Source organism: Podarcis muralis, chromosome 8, assembly GCF_964188315.1.
Source record: "Podarcis muralis chromosome 8, rPodMur119.hap1.1, whole genome shotgun sequence".
Taxonomy (NCBI): domain Eukaryota; kingdom Metazoa; phylum Chordata; class Lepidosauria; order Squamata; family Lacertidae; genus Podarcis; species Podarcis muralis.
This window is the reverse complement of record NC_135662.1, coordinates 559,912-585,449: the sequence shown is the minus strand read 5'-3', so window position 1 is coordinate 585,449 and position 25,538 is coordinate 559,912. Positions and strand designations below refer to the sequence as shown.

The 25,538-nt window shown below is 47.2% G+C and overlaps 1 protein-coding gene across 2 annotated transcripts; it reads right to left on the bottom strand.

Moving 5' to 3' along the window:
- Positions 1–996: 996 nt before the first annotated feature.
- Positions 997–19,687, bottom strand: LOC114600114 (uncharacterized). 2 transcript variants are annotated; one of them, XM_077932644.1, is made up of 4 exons: positions 19,434–19,687; positions 10,219–13,692; positions 6,224–6,357; positions 997–1,389 (listed from the first exon to the last, which is right to left on the bottom strand). In XM_077932644.1, exons 2-4 carry the CDS (start codon positions 13,430–13,432, stop codon positions 1,060–1,062), a joined length of 3,678 nt encoding a protein of 1,225 aa, XP_077788770.1. In that variant the 5' UTR covers positions 13,433–13,692; positions 19,434–19,687; the 3' UTR covers positions 997–1,059. The 2 variants fall into 2 exon arrangements, with proteins under 2 accessions (XP_077788770.1, XP_077788769.1); XM_077932643.1 differs by lacking the exon at positions 19,434–19,687 and having other exon boundaries at positions 10,219–14,459.
- Positions 19,688–25,538: the final 5,851 nt, after the last annotated feature.

Here is a 25,538-nt window from a genome sequence, read left to right as displayed (position 1 = left end):
ACTCTGTTGCTGCCTGCAGGCCTCTGACAGGACACTTTGACCACTAGAGATGTCAGTGTCTGAGTGAAAGACTATCTCCCCCCCCCCCCCCTTTTGCAAACAATCAGAAAATTCAGAAATGAAGATAGCACCGAGAGGCTCCTTTTGCTGCTGTGGTGGCCGGTGTGAGCCACTGCACCCTCCTGGCCTAACCTTGGAGGAGATTAAAAACAACACACTTTGTGCAGTGAGAAGATTTGCCAAAAGCACTCGCCAGAGATCAACAGGAAGAGAGAGAATAGCCAGGGAGGAGAAGGGTGCTGCTGCTGCCCTTTGGTGGAGGGCAGGTTTGGCAAAGAAGTCGCCTCCTCTGACAGGTGAAGCCCTGCCTGAGAATTCACTGATTTACACTCCTGTCCTTTGAAATCACAATAGACTTTGTTTTGCTTTTTGGCATTTAGTTTCCAAGCCCAGCTGCCACCTTCAGACAAATGTTGAAGCAAAAGGCACAGAGAAATTATTTATTTAACACCAGCATTTCTAAGACCAGTTTGATGAAAAGTTACTTTTTTTACTAACCAGCTATTAATACCAGTATTAGAATACAGAGTACAGAATGGAGTTAATACATCACTACAGAGCATCTTAACATTGATTATTTTTCAGTAGCAAGTCTTGTCGTAATTATGGCTTATGGAAATAGTTATTGCTTATGAAACAATCATGGCTTACCAGATCCGTCATCACTCAAGCAGACCATTTCCCATAAAGCAAACCCTGCCCCATGCCAACCTTTTACCCTTTGAATATCCTCCTGTAACAATGAATTTCAGTATATTTCTAATCATGACCACCCCTTGCTCTTTATGTTCTGGCTTGCTGGCAATGAATGCACTTCTGAAGAAGGCCAGCTGAGGGCCAAGAGGGGGCCGGACACCAGACTGGCCCTCTCCCAAATCATGAAACTGGACAAGGTGGCACAAATTGTCTGCGGGTTACACAAGAAGACTCACTAGACATTTTCAGATGGTTTATTGTGTTTGCAGTGATACAGTGCGCACTGTGGGGGGAGTGGGAGGTTCACCATATGAACAAGGGCTTCCCGTCATCCTGAGACAGTTGATGGAGGCAGTTGAGGAGCAGCATGCAGTTGTTCAACATGTCTGGAGGGGTGGCATTCTTGACCACCTCCTGCAGATACTTTATGTCATTGTAGGCGGCTGCCTCTGCGCCTGTCATGTCTGGCCGATCCCGGAGGATGCCAAAAGTGTTGACAATGTGCTCCGTCAGGGTAGGGTGGACGCTTGGGTCATAGCCCAGCTGCTTCAGGCGGTCCATTATGTTATTGTAGCGCTCCATGATGGTTGAAGCCTGCTCTGTTGTCAGCTGCAGGAAGGGGTCAGCTCCACTCTGCGGAGAGAGCGGAACAGAGAGAGAGAAGAGCAGCATTAAGGCACATTGTGTTCATGTTTCAAGTTGTTTGAGACTTTTTTCTTTTTTATATAAAGTAACTGAGAATGTAAATACTATTGATGGTGATACAGTGGTACCACGGGTTGCAAACACTTTGGGTTACAGACTCCGCTAACCCGAAAGTAGAACTTTGCCCCAGGATGAGAACAGAAATCGTGCGGTGGCAGCAGCAGGAGGCCCCATTAGCTAAAGTGTTACGTCAGGTTATGAACAGTTTCAGGTTAAGAACAGACCTCCGGAATGAATTAAGTAATTAACCAGAGGTACCACTGTATAGATAATTATTTGTGCCCCCAGTGAAAGTAATAGAAACCCCTCCCAACGGACAGAAGCCGCAGAAACCCCCTGTTACCATATGAAGTCCAGAAGAAACTACTTTGGCCTGATGCAGACCCTTTGGGTCTGTCCAGCCCTGATGCTGTCTACTCTGACTGGCAGTGGCTCTCCAAGCCCCACCCACCCACCCACCGGCAGCTGCTGCCTGAGATTGTTTGACGGGAAATGCCAGAGGCTCCGTTGTGGGATCTCTTCCCATGCAATGTTGGGGTATTAATAGTCTCAGGGTTGTCGCCCATGTTTGTCCTACACAGAGTAAGCCCACTGAAATTAATGGACATAACTAACAGATTAATTAAATTAGTCTGCTTTGAGTAAAATGTAGTTGGCTACAACCCCTCAAACTCCAGCCATTATATTCTATACAAAATTTAAAATATACTTTTTATGTGTTAAAACAGCTAGCTGCTAAATCCACAATGGGCTTTTTGCAACTATGATTTCCTTCTGAAATAGGACTTGGCATGTACAAGACACTGGCCAGTCATCCCAGGATAATAGCAAGGCGTTGCTTGCTGGCTCACCAATTAGTTAATGTCAAGGGTCAGAGAAGGAGGAGAAGTTTTTGGCACTCCATTACAGCTGAGGTCAGACGAGCCTTTCCCCACTGAACTTCCAGTGCCTTGTTATTTCAGCAGGCATTTTAACCATAGTTTGATTTTATCATAGCTGATTTTTATTTTGTGTTGCATCTTTGTAAACTGCTTAGAGACTATTGGTACCTTGGTTCTCAAACGCCTTGGTGCTCAATTTGGAACCCAAACACTGCAAACCCAGAAGTAAGTGTTCTGGTTTGTGAACTATTTTTGGAAGCTGAATATGCTCCGTTTTGAATGTTATGCTTGCAATTTGAGTGCCACACTTCTGTTTTGAGTATTACGCTGACGATTTGAGTGTTACGCTGACGATTTGAGTGCCACATTTCCATTTTGAGTGTTACGCTGAGGTCTGTCTGGTTTTGCTATTTATTTTGTGTTTTTGTTTTTGTGGCTCTTTTTGTTTTGTTTTTGTGACTGTGTGGAAGCTAGTTCAGCTACTGATTGATTGATTGATTGATTGAGTGACTGATTTTGTGACTGCAGCACATTGTTTATTGCTTTCATTTTATGGCTCAATGGTCTCATTAGATAGTAAAATTCATGGTAAATTGCTGTTTTAGGGATTGTTTTTAAAAGTCTGGAACCGATTAATCCATTTTGCATTACTTTCCATGGGAAAGTGCTCCTTGGCTTTGGAATGCCTTGGTTTTGGAACGGACTTCTGGGACGGAATAAGTTTGAGAGCCAAGGTACCACTATATATGAAGGGCTTAATAAACGAAAACGTTCATAGCACACAGGAAACTGCTTTATGCCAAGCTGTGTCGTGGGTCCCTCTTGCTCCCTGTGGCCTGCAGAGGCACTGCAGGGTGTCAGGCCAAAAGGAACAGGGGCTTTGCAAGCCTTGCCTGGATACGCTGCCACGGGTGGAGTTGCGTAGGCAACCATGGCCCTCCCAAAGTGGCTCTTTCTCATCTGAGGGGGGAAATAGCAGGCAAGAAGCAGGGTAGATGCCTTTTAGAATAAGAAAGATCATAAGCCCAGAGGAAGAGAGAACGTTTGTATTTGAGAAGAAGGAGGCGTATTTAATGACAAGCAGGCTGGAGTCCCATTGACAGAGAAGCTGGAGAAGGTAAAGAGGATGGAGCTGCCAAGAGGCTTGACTGTGAGGAGGTTTGAAAGGAAAGAAGTTGAACCTTATGGGGAAACAGAAAAGGAAGCCAGAGAGGTAAGTGGGGAGGACGTGGTCAGAGCAAGAAGCAAGAAAAGTCAGGATCCAGGATCCATGGTGAGAGGCAAGAGCAGGGAAGACAAGGCAGTTGCAGCCCAAAGGATCTTAAAGAACCAAGCCTTGGGTTAACATTTTAGTGGGAAGGGAGGGATAAGTAATGTGGACCTGGAAGCAATGGAGAAAAAGCTGGGCAGTGAAGGGGGGGGGGGGAGAGAAAGTGGAAAGGATCCAAGCCACCCACCCCTGATATATAGAGGGCATGGGCATAACCAAGAATTTTGTAGGGCTTTGGGGGAAGCAGAACCTCAGGTGTGTATTGATTTTTATTGATGGGGGGGCAGCTACCTCCCCAGCTACGCCACTGTGGAAGGACATGTGGCTCCGGAGTTAGCCTCCACAGTCACTTACGGACTCATTGTTAAAACCATGTTTATGGAAGACAATCTTACTCAGCTACGAGTGATTGCCAAAGGAAGGAAGGAATCAACATTGCAGACTTGGAACCAAACTCCACATGACTTTAACACTTTCTTTTTTTAAACTTTTATATGCCTGTTGTTTTTGTCCATGGAGTTTTGGACAAAAACATCACAGTAATCCAAGTTTATGCACAAACTACCGGTGCCGAAGAAACTGAAATTGACCAATTCTATGAAGACTTACAACACCTTCTAGAAATGACATGAAAGAAGGATGTTCTTCTCATTACAGGGGATTGGAATGCTAAAGTAGGGAGTGAAGAGATGAAAGGAACAACTGGCAAGTTTGGCCTTGGGAGTTCAAAATGAAGCAGGGCAAAGGCTAATAGAGTTCTGCCAAGAGAACAAGCTGGTCATCACAAACACTCTTTTCCAACAACACAAGAGACGACTCTACACATGGACATCACCAGATGGGCAGCATCAACATCAGATTGATTATATTCTCTGCAGCCAAAGATGGAGAAGCTCTATACAGTCAGCAAAAACAAGACCCGGAGCTGACTGTGGCTCAGATCATCAGCTTCTTATAGCAAAATTCAAGCTTAAACTGAAGAAAGTAGGAAAAACCACTGGGCTGGTAAGATACAATCTAAATCAAATCCCTTATGAATACACAGTGGAAGTGAGGAACAGGTTTAAGGATTTAGATTTGCTGGACAGAGTGCCTGAAGAACTATGGATGGAGGCTCGTAACATTGTACAGGAGGCAGCAATGAAAACCATCCCAATGAAAAGGAAATGCAAGAAAGCAAAGTGACTGTCCAACGAGGCCTTACAAATAGCGGAGGAGAGAAGGCAAGCAAAATGCGAGGGAGATAGTGAAAGATACAGGAAATTGAATGCAGATTTCCAAAGAATAGCAAGGAGAGACAAGAAGGCTTTCTTAAACGAGCAATGCAAACAAATAGAGGAAAACAACAGAATGGGAAGAACCAGAGATCTGTTCAAGAAAATTGGAGATATGAAAGGAACATTTTGTACAAAGATTACCATAATAAAGAACAAAAGTGGTAAGGACCTAACAGAAGCAGAAGACATCAAGAAGAGGTGGCAAGAACACACAGAGGAATTATCCCAGAAAGATATGGAGGTCTCGTACACCTCAGGTAGTGTGGTTGCTGACCTTGAGCCAGACATCCTGGAAAGTGAAGTCAAATGGGCCTTAGAAAGCACTGCAAATAACAAGGCCAGTGGAAGTGATGGTATTCCAGCTGAACTATTTAAAATTTTAAAAGATGATGCTGTTAAGGTGCTACACTCAATATGCCAGCAAATTTGGAAAACTCAGCAGTGGCCAGAAGATTGGAGAAGATCAGTCTACATCCCAATCCCAAAGAAGGGCAGTGCCAAAGAATGCTCCAACTACCGCACAATTGCACTCATTTCACACGCTAGCAAGGTTATGCTTAAAATTCTACAAGGAAGGCTCAAGCAGTATGTGGATCGAGAACTCCCAGAAGTGCAAGCTGGATTTAGAAGAGGCAGAGGAACCAGAGACCAAATTGCAAACATGCGCTGGATTATGGAGAAAGCTAGAGAGTTCCAGAAAGACATCTACTTCTGTTTCATTGACTATGCAAAAGCCTTTGACTGTGTCGACCACAGCAAACTATGGCAAGTTCTTAAAGAAATGGGAGTGCCTGATCACCTCATCTGTCTCCTGAGAAATCTCTATGTGGGACAAGCTTAGTTTATGAACAACTTGGAAATAGAACGCTGCAAACCTGGAAGTAGGTGTTCCGGTTTGTGAACTTTGCCTTGGAAGCGAAACATGTTCCACTTCCTGTTGAGTGTGTTCTGTTTGTAAATTGAGTCCCCTGCTGCTAATCAGAGGCTTCGTGTTGAGTCTGGAATGGATTAATCCATTTTGCATTACTTTCTGTGGGAAAGCACACCTTGGTTTTAGAACGCTTTGGTTTTGGAACAGACTTCTGGAACGGATTAAGTTTGGGAACCAAGGTACCACTGATGCTTGAAGTGACCCACTGACATCCATTCCTAGTTGGCCTGAAATGACTGGTCCCTTTTGACGGTTCCTTGGGGGAAACCCCCAGTTTGGGTTCCACAAATTCATGTGGAAAGGCCCTACTTGCACGCTCTCTCTCTCTCTCTCTCTCTCTCTCTCTCTCTAAGCTGCCATGCCAGGGCTAGGGCCAGAGGCAGTAAGTAGAGTTTCCCCTCACCTGTGCAACTTTCTCAGGGATGTTGCGGACGGTGAAACCGTAGAGGCGCGCACGGTCAGGAAAGATGCTGGAGAGAATCCTGCGGTCCAGTTGGAATGCAATTTCGCCCACGATGCGCTCTTGCTTGCTGGTTTCTGCAAAGACATTTCCTGTCAGAGAGGAGGTCTCCCTGGCCCTCCACCATCCACAAAGTGCCCACTCCCCCTTGGTCAAGCTGTCCATCCTCCCCTGCCAGCCTATTGCCTCACAACTAGCAGCCCAGGCCACATTTTGCTGACCAGAGTGGAGTTCCCCACCTTCCCCCGTTTGCACTGCTCCATGTACTAAAGCCAGCCTGTCTTGTCTCTTTGTAAACTCTGCACCAACACCCCTCCTGTGAATATAAGTTAAGGGCCTTGTCCTGCACTATGCTTAGAATTGTATGCATCCTTCTAAATAAATAAATAAAATACAAAGCTGAGCAGCTTTTATCATTCTGCTATTATTATTATTTTGCCCAAGTGCAGCGCATTCGATGCAAAAGGTGAGAGAGAAAAGAAGTCTGTAAGCTAACGGTGCTCAGAAGGACAGCTGTTCATTTTAGGCAGGATCATGGGGCTGTCTGCAGCCACCTTTGGGAGCTAACAGGACACAGGAGAGGGGAAGAAATCAGGCAACCACAGTGTGAGTCCATTCTGGATTGGAGTTGCATGGGTGGTTCCTTCTTCAAACTAAAACTGGCTAATTGAAGCATTTTTTTAAAAAAATGATGTGTCAGCTGGCCCCCAGTGGCACACATTTTGTGGCAAAGGAAGGTGCATTAAGGCAGCTTTCAGGCATAGGGTGCAATATTTACAGTTGCTACTAGGCATTTATAGGTCTGTATAAAGCCTGTCTGTGGCCAGGCCATTATTTGAAGACTGGCCAGCTGCTGATAACTTCTGGGGAGAGGAATGGCAGTTTAGCTGCCTCTCTGTTAGCTCTCTGCTGACAGAAGGTAATTATGTGGTGATTGATAGTAGTCAGACTGACTATTACCGCATTGGCCCAAAAATAAGCCACACTTTCCCCACAAATTCCAACCGTGAAAAAGTGTGGCTTAAATACATGACCTTACAAAAATAGGCTTTTATGATCTTGCTGCTGAAACAGATATATAGTAAAACGGAACAAAGAAATGTTTTATTGCCGATTTGCAAGATTACGGGTAATCTCTAGTACCCGTAGGATTTTCTTATACATTTTCCATTTTTGGATGTGAGTGCCTGCGGAATTGTAGCCACTGAATATATTTGTGGGTGCGGCTTATATTCGGGCCAATACAATAATCACTCAGGAGAATAAGGGTGATCTGGGAGACCTGAAATGCTTTGCTGAGGTCATTTTATGCTGTCTGTGCCTGGCGGCTTGGACGGGAGTTACAATGAGCTGGCAAGGTGAGGAGTCAACATTGTGCCCAAATGTCACTTAAGCATGTTTTATAGGTAGAAAGACCAGCACACTCTCTTTCTTAAACACTTCTGGGACAAGGAAAACTAACTTGGAGAGATCCCTCTATGCTGCTGGTGAAAATTTACAATCTGAAAAATTGTAAGTACCTCTTTCTGTTGTTATGAAGAACAGAAAGGAAAACTGGTCGTTAAAGTGTCTCAAGGCAAATCTAAAAGCCTGATTTATGATTAAACAGACAAGGGAAACCCTTGTGTGAAAAATCTAACCCTTTTTCTGTTTCTTGCTGCTGAAAGTAAAGCGGCCATTTCCAGTTGTGGAAAAGAATTTCCTATAAGACATGTTGTGGCTGTGGTTTTAAGGTGGAAATATCAACATAGAGTTGCTAATAATATTCAAAGCATCAAAAGCATCCAGTATGGCAAAGGTACCTTTATATCTCCCAGTGACTGTTGGCATTGTTCAGCAGTTGATGGCTGAACAATTAAAAATGATTGGAATCAATCAGTGGAAAAGAAAGGTGGAGAGAAAATGAGTCAAAGAGATCTGAAATGGAAAATGGAAATGAAGAATACCTAGAAGCTTCAGACCAAATCAATGAAAAGCTGGCAGGACTGGATGAAGAAAGCAGATGCTGAAATGAAATGCATTCCATACAAGGATTTGGAGGAGTAGGAGATACAATCACAAATGGGGAATTACCTGGATTTGGCATTGATGGAGTTGAGGTAGGGAAAGCTTTAGGGAAAACTTCAGTCCTGGCCATTCTTCAGTTCTAGCAGAGAGAAAGTATTTTGTATATGATTTGGAGCAAATTCAGAGAATGATGCTGCCAAATTTATGGTATTCTCTCTGGGAAAAGACTGGGAAAAATGAAAATGGAAGTTTCTAGAGGAGAGGAGATCAGGATAGCACTGTAAATACAACAGGAAATGGAAATGCAACAGGAAGTGGAATTTGAGCATATGGAAATGGACATGAACTAAAGGATATATAATAAGAAGAAAAAGGAATATTATTCCAATATGTGATAACAATGGAGAGATTTTAAAATGGACATGGATAGAAAGAAGAATTTGCTGTCACTCAATATGGAGTAACTGTGGTGGAAATTAATGGAAGTAAAGTTAATAGAAAAGAAAAAAATATGGTTGACATTAGCCAATAATAACAATTAGGGAACTCCTCTTGGACTTTTAGTGGGAAAACAAAATGAATGATTCTGAGACACCTTAACTTAAAAGAAATATTGCTTAACAGAAAGTGCAGAAGATGGATTTTAGCATGGGCTAAATGTCTTAAATACCATACTTTTCCGTGTATAAGACTGTTTTTTTATTCAAGAATCATGTTAAAATTGGGGGTTGTCTTATGTATGGGTAGTGCATTGTGGGGACATGGGATTGGTTGCTGCTGTGAGTTGGAGATTGTTATTGGTGGCTGTGGCAAGGGCTGGTGTTGATTGGCTGTTGATGCGGCAATTGGGCAGCCTCTTTGCTGCTTTTGTTGGCGATGGGACAGAGGATAGGTGACTTTGCGATATTTGCACAACAACTGTGGACCACCCCCCAAATAAAGCTCAACAACTGTGGGCCATCCTTCCCAAAAAAGCTCAACAATCTCTCTCCTCCTCCAATTTTCTTAATTTTTATTTCTCCAAAATAGGGGATGTCTTATACATGGTGGCGTGTTGTACACGGTAAAGTATGGTAATCCTTTTTCCTTTTTTTATGTTACCGGCAGATGGAAAATCAGAAGGGATTTTTTGTTTGTATCTTTCTCTAGCGTTTATTTTTCTTTTGTCTTTTTTTATCTCTCTTTTCTCTCTTATTGTTCCTTCCTTCCTTTCTTTTTTGTCTCTCTTTTTTGTCTTTCTTCTTTTTGTTTTTTCCTTGGAGTCCTATGTCTGGGGCCTTTATTAAGGTCCAGAGATTGTATATGAATGGGAGTGGTAGATGCTTGATGGAGGGCCTTGGGTGAGAAACAGGGAACTGTTGGTCTCCCAGAGTGGGAAGTGAGAGCTGGGAGGAGCTACTATCCTCTGTGTGTGGTAAGGGCTAAGAATTACTTTTAGGAGAGGACTCTATTTGTATTTTTTGTAGACACTATTTTATTATGAAAAACTTTAATAAAAATCTCACAGAAAAAGAGTTGCTGATGTTGACCTTCAGTTGCCCGCTGTGATTTATTCATGATCCCACGATCCCATGATAACTTCAGCTTCTGGCAAATGGGCCCTGACTAGTGCCCACATATAGCCAGCTTACACCAGACTTTCCTGGGCATCCCTCAGCCATCTAGGGGCAGATCATGGCTTGCCTCTGACCACAAAGCATTTCCCCCTCTCCCTTGAGCTTCTGGATCTCCTCCAGGACAGGGCACTGTCCTCATAAACTCTTTGGGGTTGCAAATAGCAGCACTCATGGTGCTGGCCTGGGCTGCCCATGCTGCTGCTTGTTGCTGGCTCTAGGGCTAGTGGCAGTTCCTTGTGAATTGTACCCCCACCACATAGCTCTGCTCCACTCCACCCTACCTGCCTGCCCCAGCTCCGTTCTGGTCCCTCTCACCTTTTCCTTTGGCATCGCTGCTGGTCTTCATGTCAGTCTCTTGCTTAATGGAGGCTCTGCGCTCCTTTGGCTTCACATCGGGATATTTCTGTGGGGCTTGGAGTGGATTAGCAGGAAGTTGGGTTGGTGGCATGGCTCCGGGAGAGGGTAGTTGGAAAGGGGGTGGCATGGCTTCCCTACCAACAAGTGGGGATTGCAGTATGAAAGGGGCAGGGCTTCTCAGGAATATAGGCTGTGCAAGTGCCTGGGCTTGTGCTTGGGTCATTACCTGGGCCTGGGCCCGGGCCTGGGCCTGGGCCTGGGCCCAGTGTGCCCGCTCCATTTCCTGTCGCCGTGCTGTTTGCTCCATCTCTGCCCAGGTCTTCACCCATTGCTGTGCCTGTGCTCTCTCGAATGCCTGCTGCTGTGTCAGTCTTGGTGCCTGGGTCACTACGGGTGCCTGCGCCCACTCCCTAGGCTGCATCTGCTCCCGCTCCATTGCCTGTCGCTGTGTCATTGCTTGGGCGTGCCTTAGTTCCTTTACCCCTCCCAATAGCTTCTCATTCCTTGGAGTCAGGATTTGTGCCTGCTGCATTGCTTGCCCCAGCGCCAATGCCTGCTGCAGTGCTGGCATGCTCATGGCAGGCCATGCTTGGCATACATAGGCATTGAGTGCTGCACTTGGAGGGGTGAAAGGCCGAGACTCCCACCAGCGCTGAGCAACATCAGCACTGTTTAGAGGGCCTGAGAGATTTAGCACTGAGACAGGACCATTCTGTGAGGCATTTTGAGAGGCATTTTGAGAAGCATCCCGGGTAACATTGAGAGAGGCATTCTGGGTGGTATCCTGAGAGTTGGGGACCCCAGGGCTGGGCTGCAGAGTGGTAATGTCTACTGTTTGTGTCCTGGCAACTTTGGGGCGGCCTGGAGGTAAGAAGACTGTATCATCCCCAGGGGACATGGAGCTGGGCCAAGACCAAGTTGATTCAAGTTCTCTTGTTTGGTTGGCATTTGGAGAAAAGGAGACCCCAGAGCTGGGCTGGAGAGTGGTGATGTCTACTGTTTGTGTCCTGGCAACTTTGGGGCGGCCTGGAGGAGGGAAGACTGAATAATCCCCAGGGGGCATGGAGCTGGGCCAGGGCCAATATGATTCAATTTCTCTTGTTTGGTTCAGATTCGTAGAATAGGAGCCCCCAGAGCTGGGCTGGAGAGTGGTGATGTCTACTGTTTGTGTCCTGGCAACTTTGGGGCGGCCTGGAGGTAAGAAGACTGTATCATCCCCAGGGGACATGGAGCTGGGCCAAGACCAAGTTGATTCAAGTTCTCTTGTTTGGTTGGCATTTGGAGAAAAGGAGACCCCAGATCTGGGCTGGAGAGTGGTGATGTCTACTGTTTGTGTCCTGGCAACTTTGGGGCGGCCTGGAGGAGGGAAGACTGAATAATCCCCAGGGGACATGGAGCTGGGCCAGGGCCAATATGATTCAATTTCTCTTGTTTGGTTCAGATTCGTAGAATAGGAGCCCCCAGAGCCGGGCTGGAGAGTGGTGATGTCTACTGTTTGTGTCCTGGCAACTTTGGGGCGGCCTGGAGGTAAGAAGACTGTATCATCCCCAGGGGACATGGAGCTGGGCCAGGACCAAGTTGATTCAAGTTCTCTTGTTTGGTTGGCATTTGGAGAAAAGGAGACCCCAGAGCTGGGCTGGAGAGTGGTGATATCTACTGTTTGTGTCCTGGCAAATTTGGGGCGGCCTGGAGGTAAGACGACTAAATCAACCCCAGGGGACATGGAGCTGGGCAAGGACCAATATGATTCAAGTTCTCCTGTTTGGTTGGCATTTGGAGAATAGGAGCCCCCAGAGCTGGGCTGAAGAGTGGTGATGTCTACTGTTTGTGTCCTGGCAAATTTAGGGCGGCCTGGAGGTAAGAAGACTGTATCATCCCCAGGGGACATGGAGCTGGGCCAGGACCAAGTTGATTCAAGTTCTCTTGTTTGGTTGGCATTTGGAGAATAGGAGCCCCCAGAGCTGGGCTGGAGAGTGGTGATGTCTACTGTTTGTGTCCTGGCAACTTTGGGGCGGCCTGGAGGTAAGAAGACTGTATCATCCCCAGGGAACATGGAGCTGGGCAAGGACCAATATGATTCAAGTTCTCCTGTTTGGTTGGCATTTGGAGAATAGGAGCCCCCAGAGCTGGGCTGGAGAGTGGTGATGTCTACTGTTTGTGTCCTAGCAACTTTGGGGCGGCCTGGAGGTAAGACGACTAAATCAACCCCAGGGGACATGGAGCTGGGCAAGGACCAATATGATTCAAGTTCTCTTGTTTGGTTGGCATTTGGAGAATAGGAGCCCCCAGAGCTGGGCTGGAGAGTGGTGATGTCTACTGTTTGTGTCCTGGCAACTTTGGGGCGGCCTGGAGGTAAGAAGACTGTATCATCTCCAGGGGACATGGAGCTGGGCCAGGACCAATATGATTCAATTTCTCTTGTTTGGTTGGCATCTGGAGAAAAGGAGACCCCAGAGCTGGGCTGGAGAGTGGTGATGTCTACTGTTTGTGTCCTGGCAACTTTGGGGCGTCCTGGAGGAGGGAAGACTGAATAATCCCCAGGGGGCATGGAGCTGCCAATTTCTCTTGTTTGGTTCAGATTCGTAGAATAGGAGCCCCCAGAGCCGGGCTGGAGAGTGGTGATGTCTACTGTTTGTGTCCTGGCAACTTTGGGGCGGCCTGGAGGTAAGAAGACTGTATCATCCCCAGGGGACATGGAGCTGGGCCAGGACCAAGTTGATTCAAGTTCTCTTGTTTGGTTGGCATTTGGAGAAAAGGAGACCCCAGAGCTGGGCTGGAGAGTGGTGATGTCTACTGTTTGTGTTCTGGCAACCTTGGGGCGTCCTGGAGGAGGGAAGACTGAATAATCCCCAGGGGGCATGGAGCTGCCAATTTCTCTTGTTTGGTTCGGATTCGTAGAATAGGAGCCCCCAGAGCCGGGCTGGAGAGTGGTGATGTCTACTGTTTGTGTCCTGGCAACTTTGGGGCGGCCTGGAGGTAAGAAGACTGTATCATCCCCAGGGGACATGGAGCTGGGCCAGGACCAAGTTGATTCAAGTTCTCTTGTTTGGTTGGCATTTGGAGAATAGGAGCCCCCAGAGCTGGGCTGGAGAGTGGTGATGTCTACTGTTTGTGTCCTGGCAACTTTGGGGCGGCCTGGAGGTAAGACGACTAAATCAACCCCAGGGGACATGGAGCTGGGCAAGGGCCAGAGTGGGGGGACTCCCACTGTGTACACTGTGCCACCCTCAGAGGAAGTTGTTGAGGAGGTCTGTGGATGGTGTGGATGCACTGGAGAGGAGCACTCATAGCAATAGCCTTTGGGACTTTGGGAGGAGGAAGTCTGTGGATGGTGTGGATGCACCGGAGAGGAGCACTCATAGCAATAGCCTTTGGGACTTTGAGAGGAGGACGTGGCAAGACTCTGATGGGCTGGATATAAAGCGGCATTAGCTGCAAAGAAGAGAGAGAGGCTCCGCTGAGCGTCGGGGTCACACTGACCTCACAGGGCATCACATCCCTAACACTCAGAAGCTACTAGTGGCATCACAACAAGGGAAGCCCTGAGTTTTATGGTCATAGAGATGGTCTGCATTTTTTTTGGAAGGTTCTGGCTCTAGTTTTCTCTTTGGTTTGTTCTCTTTAAAGGTATTTACGGTGGCTGGATGACAGCAATTCTGGCGCTTTTTGAAGTTAAAGATGTTTCAGTTACCTCTGTACCCCAGCTGTTGTGGACCATCTCTACAATCTGCCCCAGCATCGCACGACTGATGCTGGCTAGTGGCAGGTGAGAATTGCAATCAAAAACATCTGGAGGACACCTGGTGGAGGAAGTCTGGCTCATGGTCCTCTTTAGTAAAATGTCAATGCCAAATGAACAAATTCTTATGCCCCACAAATAACCCAGAGATGCATTTTAAATAAAAGGACACATTCTACTCATGTAAAAACATGCTGATTCCCGGACCATCTGCGGTCTGGATTTAGAAGGTGATTGGGCCAGATCCGGCCCCCGGGCCTTAGTTTGCCTACCCATGATGGAGGGTTTGTTCATCACCTGAATGTGCAACAATAATCCAGTAACATCCCCTCCCCAAAAAGCCACATTTTAAAGGGTCAACTAAAGACCTGCTTAAAAAGGAATAATAATAATAAATAAATGTTATTTATACCCCACCCTCCCCAGCCAAGACCGGGCTCAGGGTGGCTAACAACCAATAATAAAAAGTTGATCGAAATACAACTTAAAAAACAAGTTTAAAATACAACATTAAAACATTAAAATGCAGCCTCATCATAGGAGGAGAAAGGAAAAAAGAAAGAGGGGGAGGGAATCAAATTGATTCCAAGTCAAAGGCCAGGCGGAACAACTCTGTCTTACAGGCCCTGCGGAAAGAAATCAGATCCTGCAGTGCCCTGAGGCTAATCTAACTTCCTTAGGGCCCAGGACCTCTAGGGTGTTGCTATTTATGGACCTTAAGGTCCTTCGTGGGGCATACCGGGTGAGGTTGTCCCGTAGGTATAAGGGTCCTAGGCTGTAAAGGGCTTTAAAGGTCAAAACCAGCCCTTAAATCTGACCCTGTACTCCACCGGGAGCCAGTGCAGCTGGAAAAGCACTGGGTGAATATGCTCCCGTGGCAGAAACCCTGTGAGGAGCCTCGCTGCAGCATTCTGCACCTGCTGGAGTTTCTGGGACAGCTTCAAGGGCAGCCCCGTGTAGAGCGAATTACAGTAGTCAAACCTGGAGGTGACCGTCGCCTGGATCACTGTGGCCAGGTCAGGGTGGGAAAGGTAAGGGACCAACTGCTTGATGCGGCGAAAGTGTAAAAATGTTGCCTTGGCTGTTGCTGTAACCTGAGCCTCTATGGAAAGGGAGACGTCAAGGATTACACCCAAACTCTTACCAGAAGGCAGTGGCACTGATTGGGCCCCCGCAAGAGAAGGGAGTTGGTCCCTCATCCCCATACCATCTTGACCCAGCCAGAGGACCTCTGTCTTCGAAGGATTTAGTTTCAATCGGCTCCCACAAAACCATCCAGCCACAGCTTCCAAGCATCTGGTCAGTGTGTCCAGGTCGAGTTGGTGTGGCCATCCATCAGCAGATAGAGCTCAGCATATTGGTGACAGCCCAGCCCAAAGCTCCGGATAATCTGGGCAAGGGGGTGCATGAAGATGTTAAAAAGCATCGGGGAGAGGATTGCGCCCTGCAGCACTCCACACACCAAGGAGTGGCGCGATGACATATCCCTCCCTAGCGCCACCCTCTGTACCTGACCAGAGATAAAAGAGCACAGCCATTTACGGGCTATGCCCTGTATCCCCACGTCGGCGAGGCGGTGGTCCAGAAGATCATGATCAACCATGTCAAAGGCTGCTGATAAATCTAAAAGAATCAGCAGTCCTGGCCTGCCTCGATCCAGTTGTCTACGGAGATCATCTGTAAGGGCGACTAGAGCCGTCTCGGTCCCGAAACCAGGACGGACCCTGGACTGAAATGAATCTAAAGCCAATGTTTCCTCCAGAAACCTACCAAGCTGTTCAGCAACCGCTCTCTCAATTACCTTACCCAGATATGAAAGATTTGAAACTGGGCGGTAATTGGATACATCTAAAGCATCTAGTGAAGTTTTCTTTAAGAGCGGACACACCACTGCTCCCTTCAGCTCCCCTGGGAATATCCCCATGCCAAAGAACAAATTGATAATTTCAACCAGGGGGGTCTGCACATCTGGGCACGCCCTAATCAGTCAAGATGGGCACAGATCGAGGAGGCAGGTGGTGGGCCTACCAGCTTGGAGGAATCTGTCCACATCAGCAGGGAGTATCCGATCAAAATGGTCCAACACAATTGAGGGGCCTCCAGTTCTGTCACTGTATCTGCATGGAGGTCACGGCGGAGCAACAGGACTTTCCGCAAAAAAGCTCATGAATGCCTCACAGCTGTGAGTCAAATTTGTGCTTATATTTGGTTGTCCTTCTAAGGACGTTAGCGACCTAATTATTCTAAAAAGTTGTGCTGAGCGAGAGCTAGCGGATGCAATGGAAGCTGTGAAGTAAGATTTCTTAGCAGCTTTCATAGCCATCTCATAAGCTTTCATAAGCGTCCTATAAGATGTTCGTGAAGCTCCGTCACAAGTCCGTCGCCATGCTCGCTCTAGCCGTCTGAGATCCTGCTTCATTTTCCGGAGCTCCTCGGTAAACCAAGGGGCCCAGTTTTGACAGGGTCGCAGAGGGCGCTTAGGCGTGATCTCATTGATAGCTGCCAAGAGCTGGTTATTCCAGTTCTAGACAAGGTCATCTAATGAGTCGCCAGGAGGAGCAGTGTCCCGCAAGGCCTGGCGGAATCTATCAGGATCCATCAGCCTTCATGGGCAAGCCCAAATAGGCTTGCCACTCGAGCAGGGGAGGAGCGGGAAGTCAATCTTGGCTTTCAGAGCATAGTGATCCATGGCACTTCCACAGGGGGGAGCATGATCACATCTATGCCAGCACCAAAGATCAAATCTAGTGTGTGGCCTGCTTGATGAGTGGGGCCCAAAACAAACTGGAAGAGCCTAGTGTTGCCATGGAAGTCACTAGGTCCAGAGCCTGTGAGGAGGGGGAGGCATCGGCATGGATGTTGAAGTCTTCCAAAACCAATAGGCTTGGGAACTCCAAGGCCCAGCCTGCCACCACCTCCAGCAGGTCTGACAGGGTGGCAGCCGGTGCGCTGGGTGGTCGGTACACTTGGCCAGACAGCCAAGCTCTCCTTGGTGCCCCACACAAGACCAACACATTCAATGCCAGAGATCGCCGCTGCTGGCAGAGCTCTGAAAGAGCAATTCTCCCGGATTAACAACGCTATTCCTCCTCCCCTGACCCGCAGTCCGCGATTGATGGAGGACAGAGAAACCTGGGGATGTTATCTCATGTAGGGAGACTACTTCACCTTAAAGTACCCAGGTCTCCGTCACGCAAGCCAGGTCAATCCCCTGCAATACAAAAAAGTCACGCATGGTGGTGGTTTTATTGCCTATGGACCTGGCATTGCACAACACCAATGACGGAGGTGGGTAATCCCTGCTCGCCCTATCCTTGTCTCTTGGGATGGGGCGTAGATTGGAAGGGGTTTTTCTTGAGGCGTTCACAAAGTAAAGGAAGGATTGAACTCTGATTAATAAGAATACACAGAGGCTTGAACCAGCAAGACTGGGAAGGGTGCGTATAATAATCTCTGCATGCCTCCAGACCCTGGCCGGGGTCGTTTTATTCACAAAGAGCTTTTTACATAGTGTTCGTAAGAACCAATCAGATTTCTTCTGAGCATTTCAACAAACCCCACGTGGGGACAATGTTAAACTACAAACACTAGTTAAGCGTGCATATTTTTGGGTAAATGAATGAAAACTACAAAGGAGCGCATTCAGCAACCCCGGAGGTCGTAAACAATCAATACACATGATAAGAAGGATGGCCAGGAGGACAGCGATCATTATCATAGAATCATAGAGTTGGAAGAGACCACAAGGGCCATCGAGTCCAACCCCCTGCCAAGCAGGAAACACCATCAGAGCACCCTTGACATATGGTTGTCAAGCCTCTGCTTAAAGACCTCCAAAGACGGAGACTCCACCACACTCCTTGGCAGCAAATTCCACTGTCGAACAGCTCTTACTGTCAGGAAGTTCTTCCTAATGTTTAGTTGGAATCTTCTTTCTTGTAGTTTGGATCCATTGCTCCGTGTCCGCTTCTCTGGAGCAGCAGAAAACAACCTTTCTCCCTCCTCTATATGACATCCTTTTATATATTTGAACATGGCTATCATATCACCCCTTAACCTCACCTTCATGTGAGATCTGTTTCCTGGCCCTAAGATTAACGTATCAGAAAAGCTACATCAAAGAAACTTGCCCACTATCTTTATGGCCCAGGATGCCTGCCTGGCAACAACTGGGCTGCGTACTTGATTTGTCAAGAAAGAGAAATGGACAGTAGAGGAAATGGCCAGAGATGCAGAGGGTTGTGGGATTTGATCAGAAATTATTGCCAATGTATCAAACCCATTCAACACAATGCATTCATTGTGGACACAACGGCTTGATGCATATTTTATAATTCCTCATAGTAATCCCACCTGACCCCACACTCTGGATATTTGCACTCCTATAGTTTTTGCCTGGCACCTAAAGGTGTATAATCAAGGTGCCAGGCGAACTTCCCTGGGGAGAGCATTCCATAGACAGGGAGCCACTGCAGAGAAGACCCGTTCTTGTGTTGCCACCCTCCTGACCTATTGAGGAGGAGGCACACAATGGAGGGCCTCAGAAGATGATCTCAGGGTCTGGGTAGGTTCATATGGGAAGAGGCGGTCCTTGAGATATTGCAGTCCTGAGCCATTTAAGGCTTTATAGCAGAGAGAAATGGAAGATCAACATCAAAAACAACAGGGAAGAAAGATTGTGATCTGCTGTCCCAGTGGATCCTGCCACCTGAGGCAGTTGTCTCAACTTGCCTCATGGGTGGGCTGGCCCTGACCCCACTTAATGTTGCAACCAGTCCAAATGGGTAGAAGTGGCTTATTGCAGTGACTGCAGAGGGCTGTTGTCATACCTTCTGGGCCCTTCTACAGTAGGTGTTTCCCCGTGTGGAATTATCACTCTTTGTCCTATAAAAGGTGAGTAACAGAATGTATAGAATGTACTCACAGAAGCATGGAAAGTGATTTCACCTACAGAAAAAGAACTGTATTTCATCCACTGACTTTCATGGCTTATGTGTGAGTATGTGTGTATGTGTATCTGCGTATATCTGTGTATATCACATCATACAGGACAAGTAGCTCAGCTGTCATATGGTATTACAGACTGTTCTAATATTGCCCACACATTTAGAACTTTAACAATAACCAATAGCTAATTACAATTTCCCCAACAGTCCTTCATGCATGCATGCATTCAGCCTTTATTGGCTCATTGAATATCTCAATGGTTTCAACTGTATTTTATTCCAAGAAATTTGGTTAGCGACTGAGGTAAACACTGCTGGGTTCTCTTCATTCAAACAACCTGACCACAGACAATTCTCTAAAGCAGGCCTTTTAATATTAATCAAATTCGGTCTGCCATATGAAATAATTCTTATTGGCACATCCTCCTCTATCCCAAACTTTCCTAATAAATATGGGTAACAAATAGGTAATTTTGATAAATGTTTACCTCTCTCCCTCAGATGATGAGATGAAACACTGTTTACCTTCCCTCCTGTCAGGGAACTGCAGGCAGCGAGGGAGGAAAGAATTAGAGGATACAGGGAACGATCTCCACTGCTCAGTACTGAGTCCCCCTCAGAAGACAAAGAAGAGGATAGTGAGTCTGGGAAGGAAGGGGTGCTTCAGAGAGAGAGGGATCCACGTCACAGGGGAAAACGGAAGGGGCTGAGCCGTTGGCTGTGTTGGTCTTGAGCGAAAGGGAAAAGAGAGGAGTTCTGGGTTAGCGCCATCGTCGAATGGCGGATTCCCTCCGAGCTCCGGAGGGAATCTGCTCAGCAGGGGTCGGGTCCTGCCGTGCCGGCGACGCGGGGACCCTTAAAAACCACGGGCGCGGAAGCCCGTGGACTTGGTGACTCGGCGGGCACCGTTTGCGCCCCCGGCCCGCGAAGGAGCCTTTTTAAAGGCTACGGAACGGGGGACGGGGAGCGGCGCGGTGCTGAGAGTCCTCTGCTTCCCCTGCCGAGTGAAGCCGCATGCCATGGACGGAGAGCGCTGACTTCCTTTGGACATTTGGATTAAAAGCAACAACCCGTGAGTAATACGGAAATTGGACTTAAAAGGAAAATTTTCTATTTTGAATTTGGCACCACCGGGGAAGGTGCAAAGAGGAAGTCCACCTCCCCGCCTTGTAAACAATTTAAAGCAAGGACTAGACAACTAAGGTTGAGAGAATATTCTTTTCTTTATTGGATAAAAATTATTAATTTCACGATTGGAAAGTACAAGTAATTTTGCTGGAGGATAAGAGTCGATTTTGAGAGCTGAAGTGCAACCCCCCCGGGAACCGGGAGTGATCCGCGAGAGAGCCCGGAGAAGAGATACAGAAGATTTTGACAGCTGTCAAAGTAGCTGTCAAAGTTGAGGAATAAAAAGAGAACAGTGTTTCTGGTGCCTTTGCTGGCTAGATTTGATACAATTTGGATATAAATTGTTGAAAACAAGGAATAACAAGTTAGTTTGACTTGGGTTGGAACTGGAAGGATACTAAGTAACCATAATCCCTCTAGAGGGGGTTTGGGACATTACAAGAATGGCTGTAAGTGGAAAAATACTCACTGAGTTGAACAGGACTTTTTATCTCCTGGGAAAGCTTCAACAACAAAGCAATATTTTGACTACAGTGGTCTCTACACTGAAGGAGACAATAAACATATCTACCGAAAATGGAAGGGACTTGACTCAAGTTTTTGTTACTGAACAAAAAGCCCCTGTAGTGGAACCAGAAGTTTTTGCAGCTGAGCAGGAAAAGAAACCTGAGAAAGGTGATGAAAGGGAACAAGAGATATATGAGGATCTGGAAGGGAATGAAGGAGAAGTCATATTGCCGCAGAAGATCAAGGAAGGCCAATGGGCTGTTAGGAAGGACATAAAGGAAAATAAGAATTTGATCATGAAAATTTGGTTTGAATTGGACAATGAAGATTGGAGAGATCTCCTGGTGTGGAGATCTGAAGACCTATGGATTACAAATTTGAGCAAGTTGGAAGTTGGAGCATCTGGGACATTCAGACCTAAAAGGATTAAGAAACAAGGTTTGAGTTCTACTTTTAAATATAAAGGTCTGGATGGAAGAAAAATGGACATTTTCGAGATAGAGCTTCTCTGAGATTTGGTGCTTGATATAAAGGACTACCAAAAAAACTGGCAAAGAGGAACTGAGAGAGAATTAAGGGCCTCGGATGTGAGGTCTCCAGGCTGATAGCAGATAGACTGATGGACATTGGGGATCGAAACTGGGAAAGGGGGGATGGAGTTTGGGAATCCAAAGGGTGTACTATTATATTTTAAACTTTGCTTTTTTATTTTGTCTTGTTATGAGTATAAAAAAGGGGAATTCATGGAAGGGAATTGGGGTCGACCTTAGAAAAAAATTTCTAATGTTTAAAGACTGTGGATTATAAAGGAAAAGTGGCTTTGTAAAATGAACTAAACTGAATAATGGGCTAAATACAAATAAGGTCAAAAATTTGGATAAGAACTTGTTGAACTAAACAAATGGAAATGGAATACAAGAAGGGGAGGTGTGGGGAAGTCCTGGAAAGATGCTATTGAAAGTAAGGTTTAAATGTAAATGTTTGCTTTTTTCTTTTTCTCTTTTTTTTTCTTTTTTGGATTTTTTGGAAATTTCAATAAATATGATATTAAAAAAGAAAAAGAAAGGGAAAAGAGAAACTAGTTAGAGCAATGCGTCATGGGAGACGGGTCGTTTTGTTTATTCTGCTGGGGATGCTGACAAGGTGGGGTACCTTATAGACCATTTGACGGGGGCAGCGCGAGATTGGGTACGCCCACTGCTTGCTAGCCACAATGCTGCGCTCAGCGATCTCAAATAATTCTGGGAAGCTATGGATAATAATAATAATAATAATAATAATAATAATAATAATAATAATTTATTATTTGTACCCCGCCCATCTGGCTGGGTTTCCCCAGCCACTCTGGGCAGCTTCCATAGAAACCAAAAAACACTAAAATATCATGCATTAAAAACTTCCCTGAACAGGGCTGCCTTAAGATGTCTTCTGAATGTCAGGTAGTTGTTTATCGTTTTGACATCTGATGGGAGGGCGTTCCACAGGGCGGGCGCCACTACCGAAAAGGCCCTCTGCCTGGTTCCCTGTAGCTTTGCTTCATTTTCATTTGTTTTCATTTGGATCTGAGGAGGATGTGACTCAGCAGCAGCTATTAGATCTCCGGCAGGGGAACTCAACTGTGAGGGAGTACTGGTCCCAATTTGCTATGCTGGTGCACAAGCTTGATTGGAGCTTAGACTCAAAACCTGTGCAAGCTCTATTTAAGGCCGGACTGAATTCTCAGGTGAAAGATGAGCTTGCTAGGGGCCCCCGACACCAGGACTTGAATTCCCTCATTAAGGCTGCTCTGGCGGTGGGCAGCAGGCAGGAGCTGAGGCAGCTAGAGAAGGCTGAGAGCAAAGGTGATCGCATTCCTGGCATACCAAGTGAGGGAGAGCAAGGTCAATCTCGGAGCCGATGGAAATTGACTCTGCCTGCACGCGGGAAGATTCAAAACCTCAACGGCCAACTCACAAGGCGGCAAAAGATGGGCAGGCTGCCAAGAAATGCTTTATCTGCCAGGAAACAGGGCACTTTGCCAGAGTGTGTCCTGAACGCCGCAACTGGCAGGGAATGGTGGGGGCTTCCTCCCAGATGGGAGAGGGGGGAGTCCAAAAGCAGGGAAATGCCAGTGCCTGGCTGGGAATGGGGCAGGGCAGCAGCCAGGCAGGAATGGAACAGAACCAGAGCCCCGACCAGGACGTCCCCAACCAGGCATAATTGTGAGGGTATTGCTGGATCTCCCCAATGGACAGACTATGGAGGTCCATGCCCTGTTGGACTCAGGAGCGAGTGCCAATTTCTTCAGCAGGGACTTCGCTGTGCAGCACCAATTGCATTTACTACCGTTGGACTTTCCACTACAAGTGACCACCATTGATGGGAGGGAACTTTTGGGAGGGGAAGTGACCCATCAGACCCCCCCCATGAGAATGAGGGTTTCAACGCATTCCAAAATGATTGCTTTCCATGTGGCCACGCTGGCGGGCCCACCCATCATTTTGGGCATGAGTTGGTTGGCCCTGCACGATCCGGTGGTCTCCTGGCATCAGCGTAACCTGACGTTTGGATCGGCACATTGCTTGGAGAACTGGGAGTAAAGGAGCCGCGAGTTGGTAGCGCCAGAGTGGTGGCTACGTGTGCAGGAGAGAAAGGCTGCATTCCTCCAGAATATATGGACTTGGCAGAGGTTTCCAGCGAAAGAGAGGCAGACATGCTGCCGCCGCATAGGCCTTACGATTGTCAGATCAACTTGGTCCCGGGGGCCAAGTTACTGGCAGGAAAACTGTACTCTATGTCCGATCAGGAGATGGAGGACTTAAGGGCCTTTATAGACAAGAACTTAAGGAGAGGTTTCATTAAGGAGTCTAGGGCAGTAGGCGGAAGCCCCGTGTTCTTTGTGGACAAAAAGGCCACGCGAGAGAAACGTCTCGCCGTAGACTTCAGGCAAATCAACGCCCAGACGCTCCCCATGGCCTTCCCAATGCCAAGAGTTGATGATGTATTGGCAAGGGTGCGAAAGGGGGAAATTTTCACCAAACTGGATTTGAGAGGAGCCTACAATCTCATCAGGTTGCGAGAGGGGGACGAGTGGAAGACAACCATGTCCACACCACTAGGGGCATTTGAATATCTCGTTATGCCCTGCGGTTTACAGTGTGGTAGTCCGTGCTTCGAAGCCTTCATGCACCACGTGTTGGGACCTTTGCTCTACAAAAACTGCGCTGCATTTTTGGACAACATACTTATTTACTCTCCAGATGAAGAACAGCACGTTAAGGACGTGCGGGAAGTTGTAGCTAGGCTCAAGGAGCATCACCTATGGGTGAAACCGGAGAAGTGTCAGTTTCACATGAGAGAGGTCGAGTTCCTGGGCTATAGGCTGTCAGACAGGGGTCTGGCAATGGACCCGGAGAAGGTCAAGGTGGTGGTGGAGTGGAAAAGCCCCAAAATGAGGAAGGATGTTCAGCAGTTCCTGGGCTTCAGTAACTTCTACCGGAAGTTCATCAAGAACTTTGCACGGCTGGCGGCCCCCATAACGGATTGCCTCAGTGGCAAGAAGTTTGAGTGGACGGAGGCGGCGCAGAGGGCCTTTGAGAGTTTAAAGAGAGTCTTCGCCTCCAGGGAACAACTGCTGCATGTCAGCCCTGAACTACCACTGCGGGTGGAGACAGATGCATCTGATCGAGCGATTGGAGCGGTTCTCATGCAGCAAGATGGGGAGGGGGATTGGCGTCCGTGTGCTCCCCCCCGGAAGCTCAATAAATCGGAAGTGAACTATAGTATCTATGATAAGGAATTGCTTGCTATTGTGTCTGTGTTTAAGCAATGGCGAAATTTTTTGATTGGAGCAAAGCATCAGATACAGGTGTGCACAGATCACAAGAATTTGGAGTACTGGCGGACGGTGAGAGTGATGTGCCAAAGGCAAATACGCTGGGCACAGTTCTTTGCCAACTTTAACTTCAGGATTCAGTACGTACCGGGTGAGCAGAACGTGAGGGCGGACGCTTTATCCCGTAAACCAGAGTATTTGGCAGAGGAAGGACCGCCGATAGCCCGGTTCATGTTCCCCAAGCAGAGGTGGGCTTGCGGGGCAACATTGGTGAAGGACGATGAACTGCTACGCTTGATGCGGGACGATGCTTTTGCCAGAGGAAAGTTGGATGAACTTGGGCAACGGAGAGGGGCTGAGGGAGGTTTCGAAGAAAAAGGGGGGCTACTGCTTTATCGGGGGCTTTGTAGGTACCAGGAGAAGCTCTCCGGGCCTGAATCCTCTGGCAACTTCATGACAGCTCGACGGCAGGACACTTTGGGCAACACGATGTTAGTTTCTGCTTTCTTCACTGTGCAGCGAAGTGCTTGTCACGGGACAATGTTTTGCATTCCACAGTCAGAGTACTGTTGGGTTTCCCACGGGAATGGGAGACTGGATGTGACGTACACTGGTTTCCTGTTTATCTCTGTTCTCGGTGCTCCGAGGAGAAGGATGGTTGCTTCTCTGCTCTCGCAGAGGCAAGATGCATGTTTGTAATCTCTCAGCATTGAAGTGTGAATAAAGAAGAATTAAGCATGTGGCACGTACTCCTCATCCTTCCACTGTGTACAGAACACTGCAAATACAACATTTTTGGTTCCGGGCCCAGAAAAACGCAGTCAATCTGAAGGAAGGACTCCAGAAGCCGAGGAGAATGGCTGCTGGCAAAGGAACAAAGGAGGCAGAGGGATGGAACGGAACGCCAGCAAAGGAGGCAGAGGGACGATATCTGTGCGTCAGGTTGATTGATGAGAGGTATGTGCTAATGCTTCGGGCAGCCTGCCAGGTCCTTATTAATGGCTTTATGGCTGGACTTTGAACTTTTAAGGCCGTTTTGCCGTGGTACAGGCAAAGGCTTTAAGGCACAGGCTCACAGGCTTGGAGGCTGGGAAAGTGAAAGTACTTTTTACAAGTGCTTTTGGATGCAGCTGCTGCACACAGA

Bases quoted from the DNA above. Each gene is read 5' to 3' on its own strand.
- LOC114600114 (XM_077932644.1), bottom strand. From the start codon at position 13,432: ATGTCCCCTGGGGTTGATTTAGTCGTCTTACCTCCAGGCCGCCCCAAA. The intron at 6,358-10,218 runs GTGAGAGGGACC...ATGTCTTTGCAG, and splicing joins CAGCGATGCCAAAGGAAAAG to AAACCAGCAAGCAAGAGCGC. The intron at 1,390-6,223 runs GTGAGGGGAAAC...CTCTCTCCGCAG, and splicing joins TCCCTGAGAAAGTTGCACAG to AGTGGAGCTGACCCCTTCCT.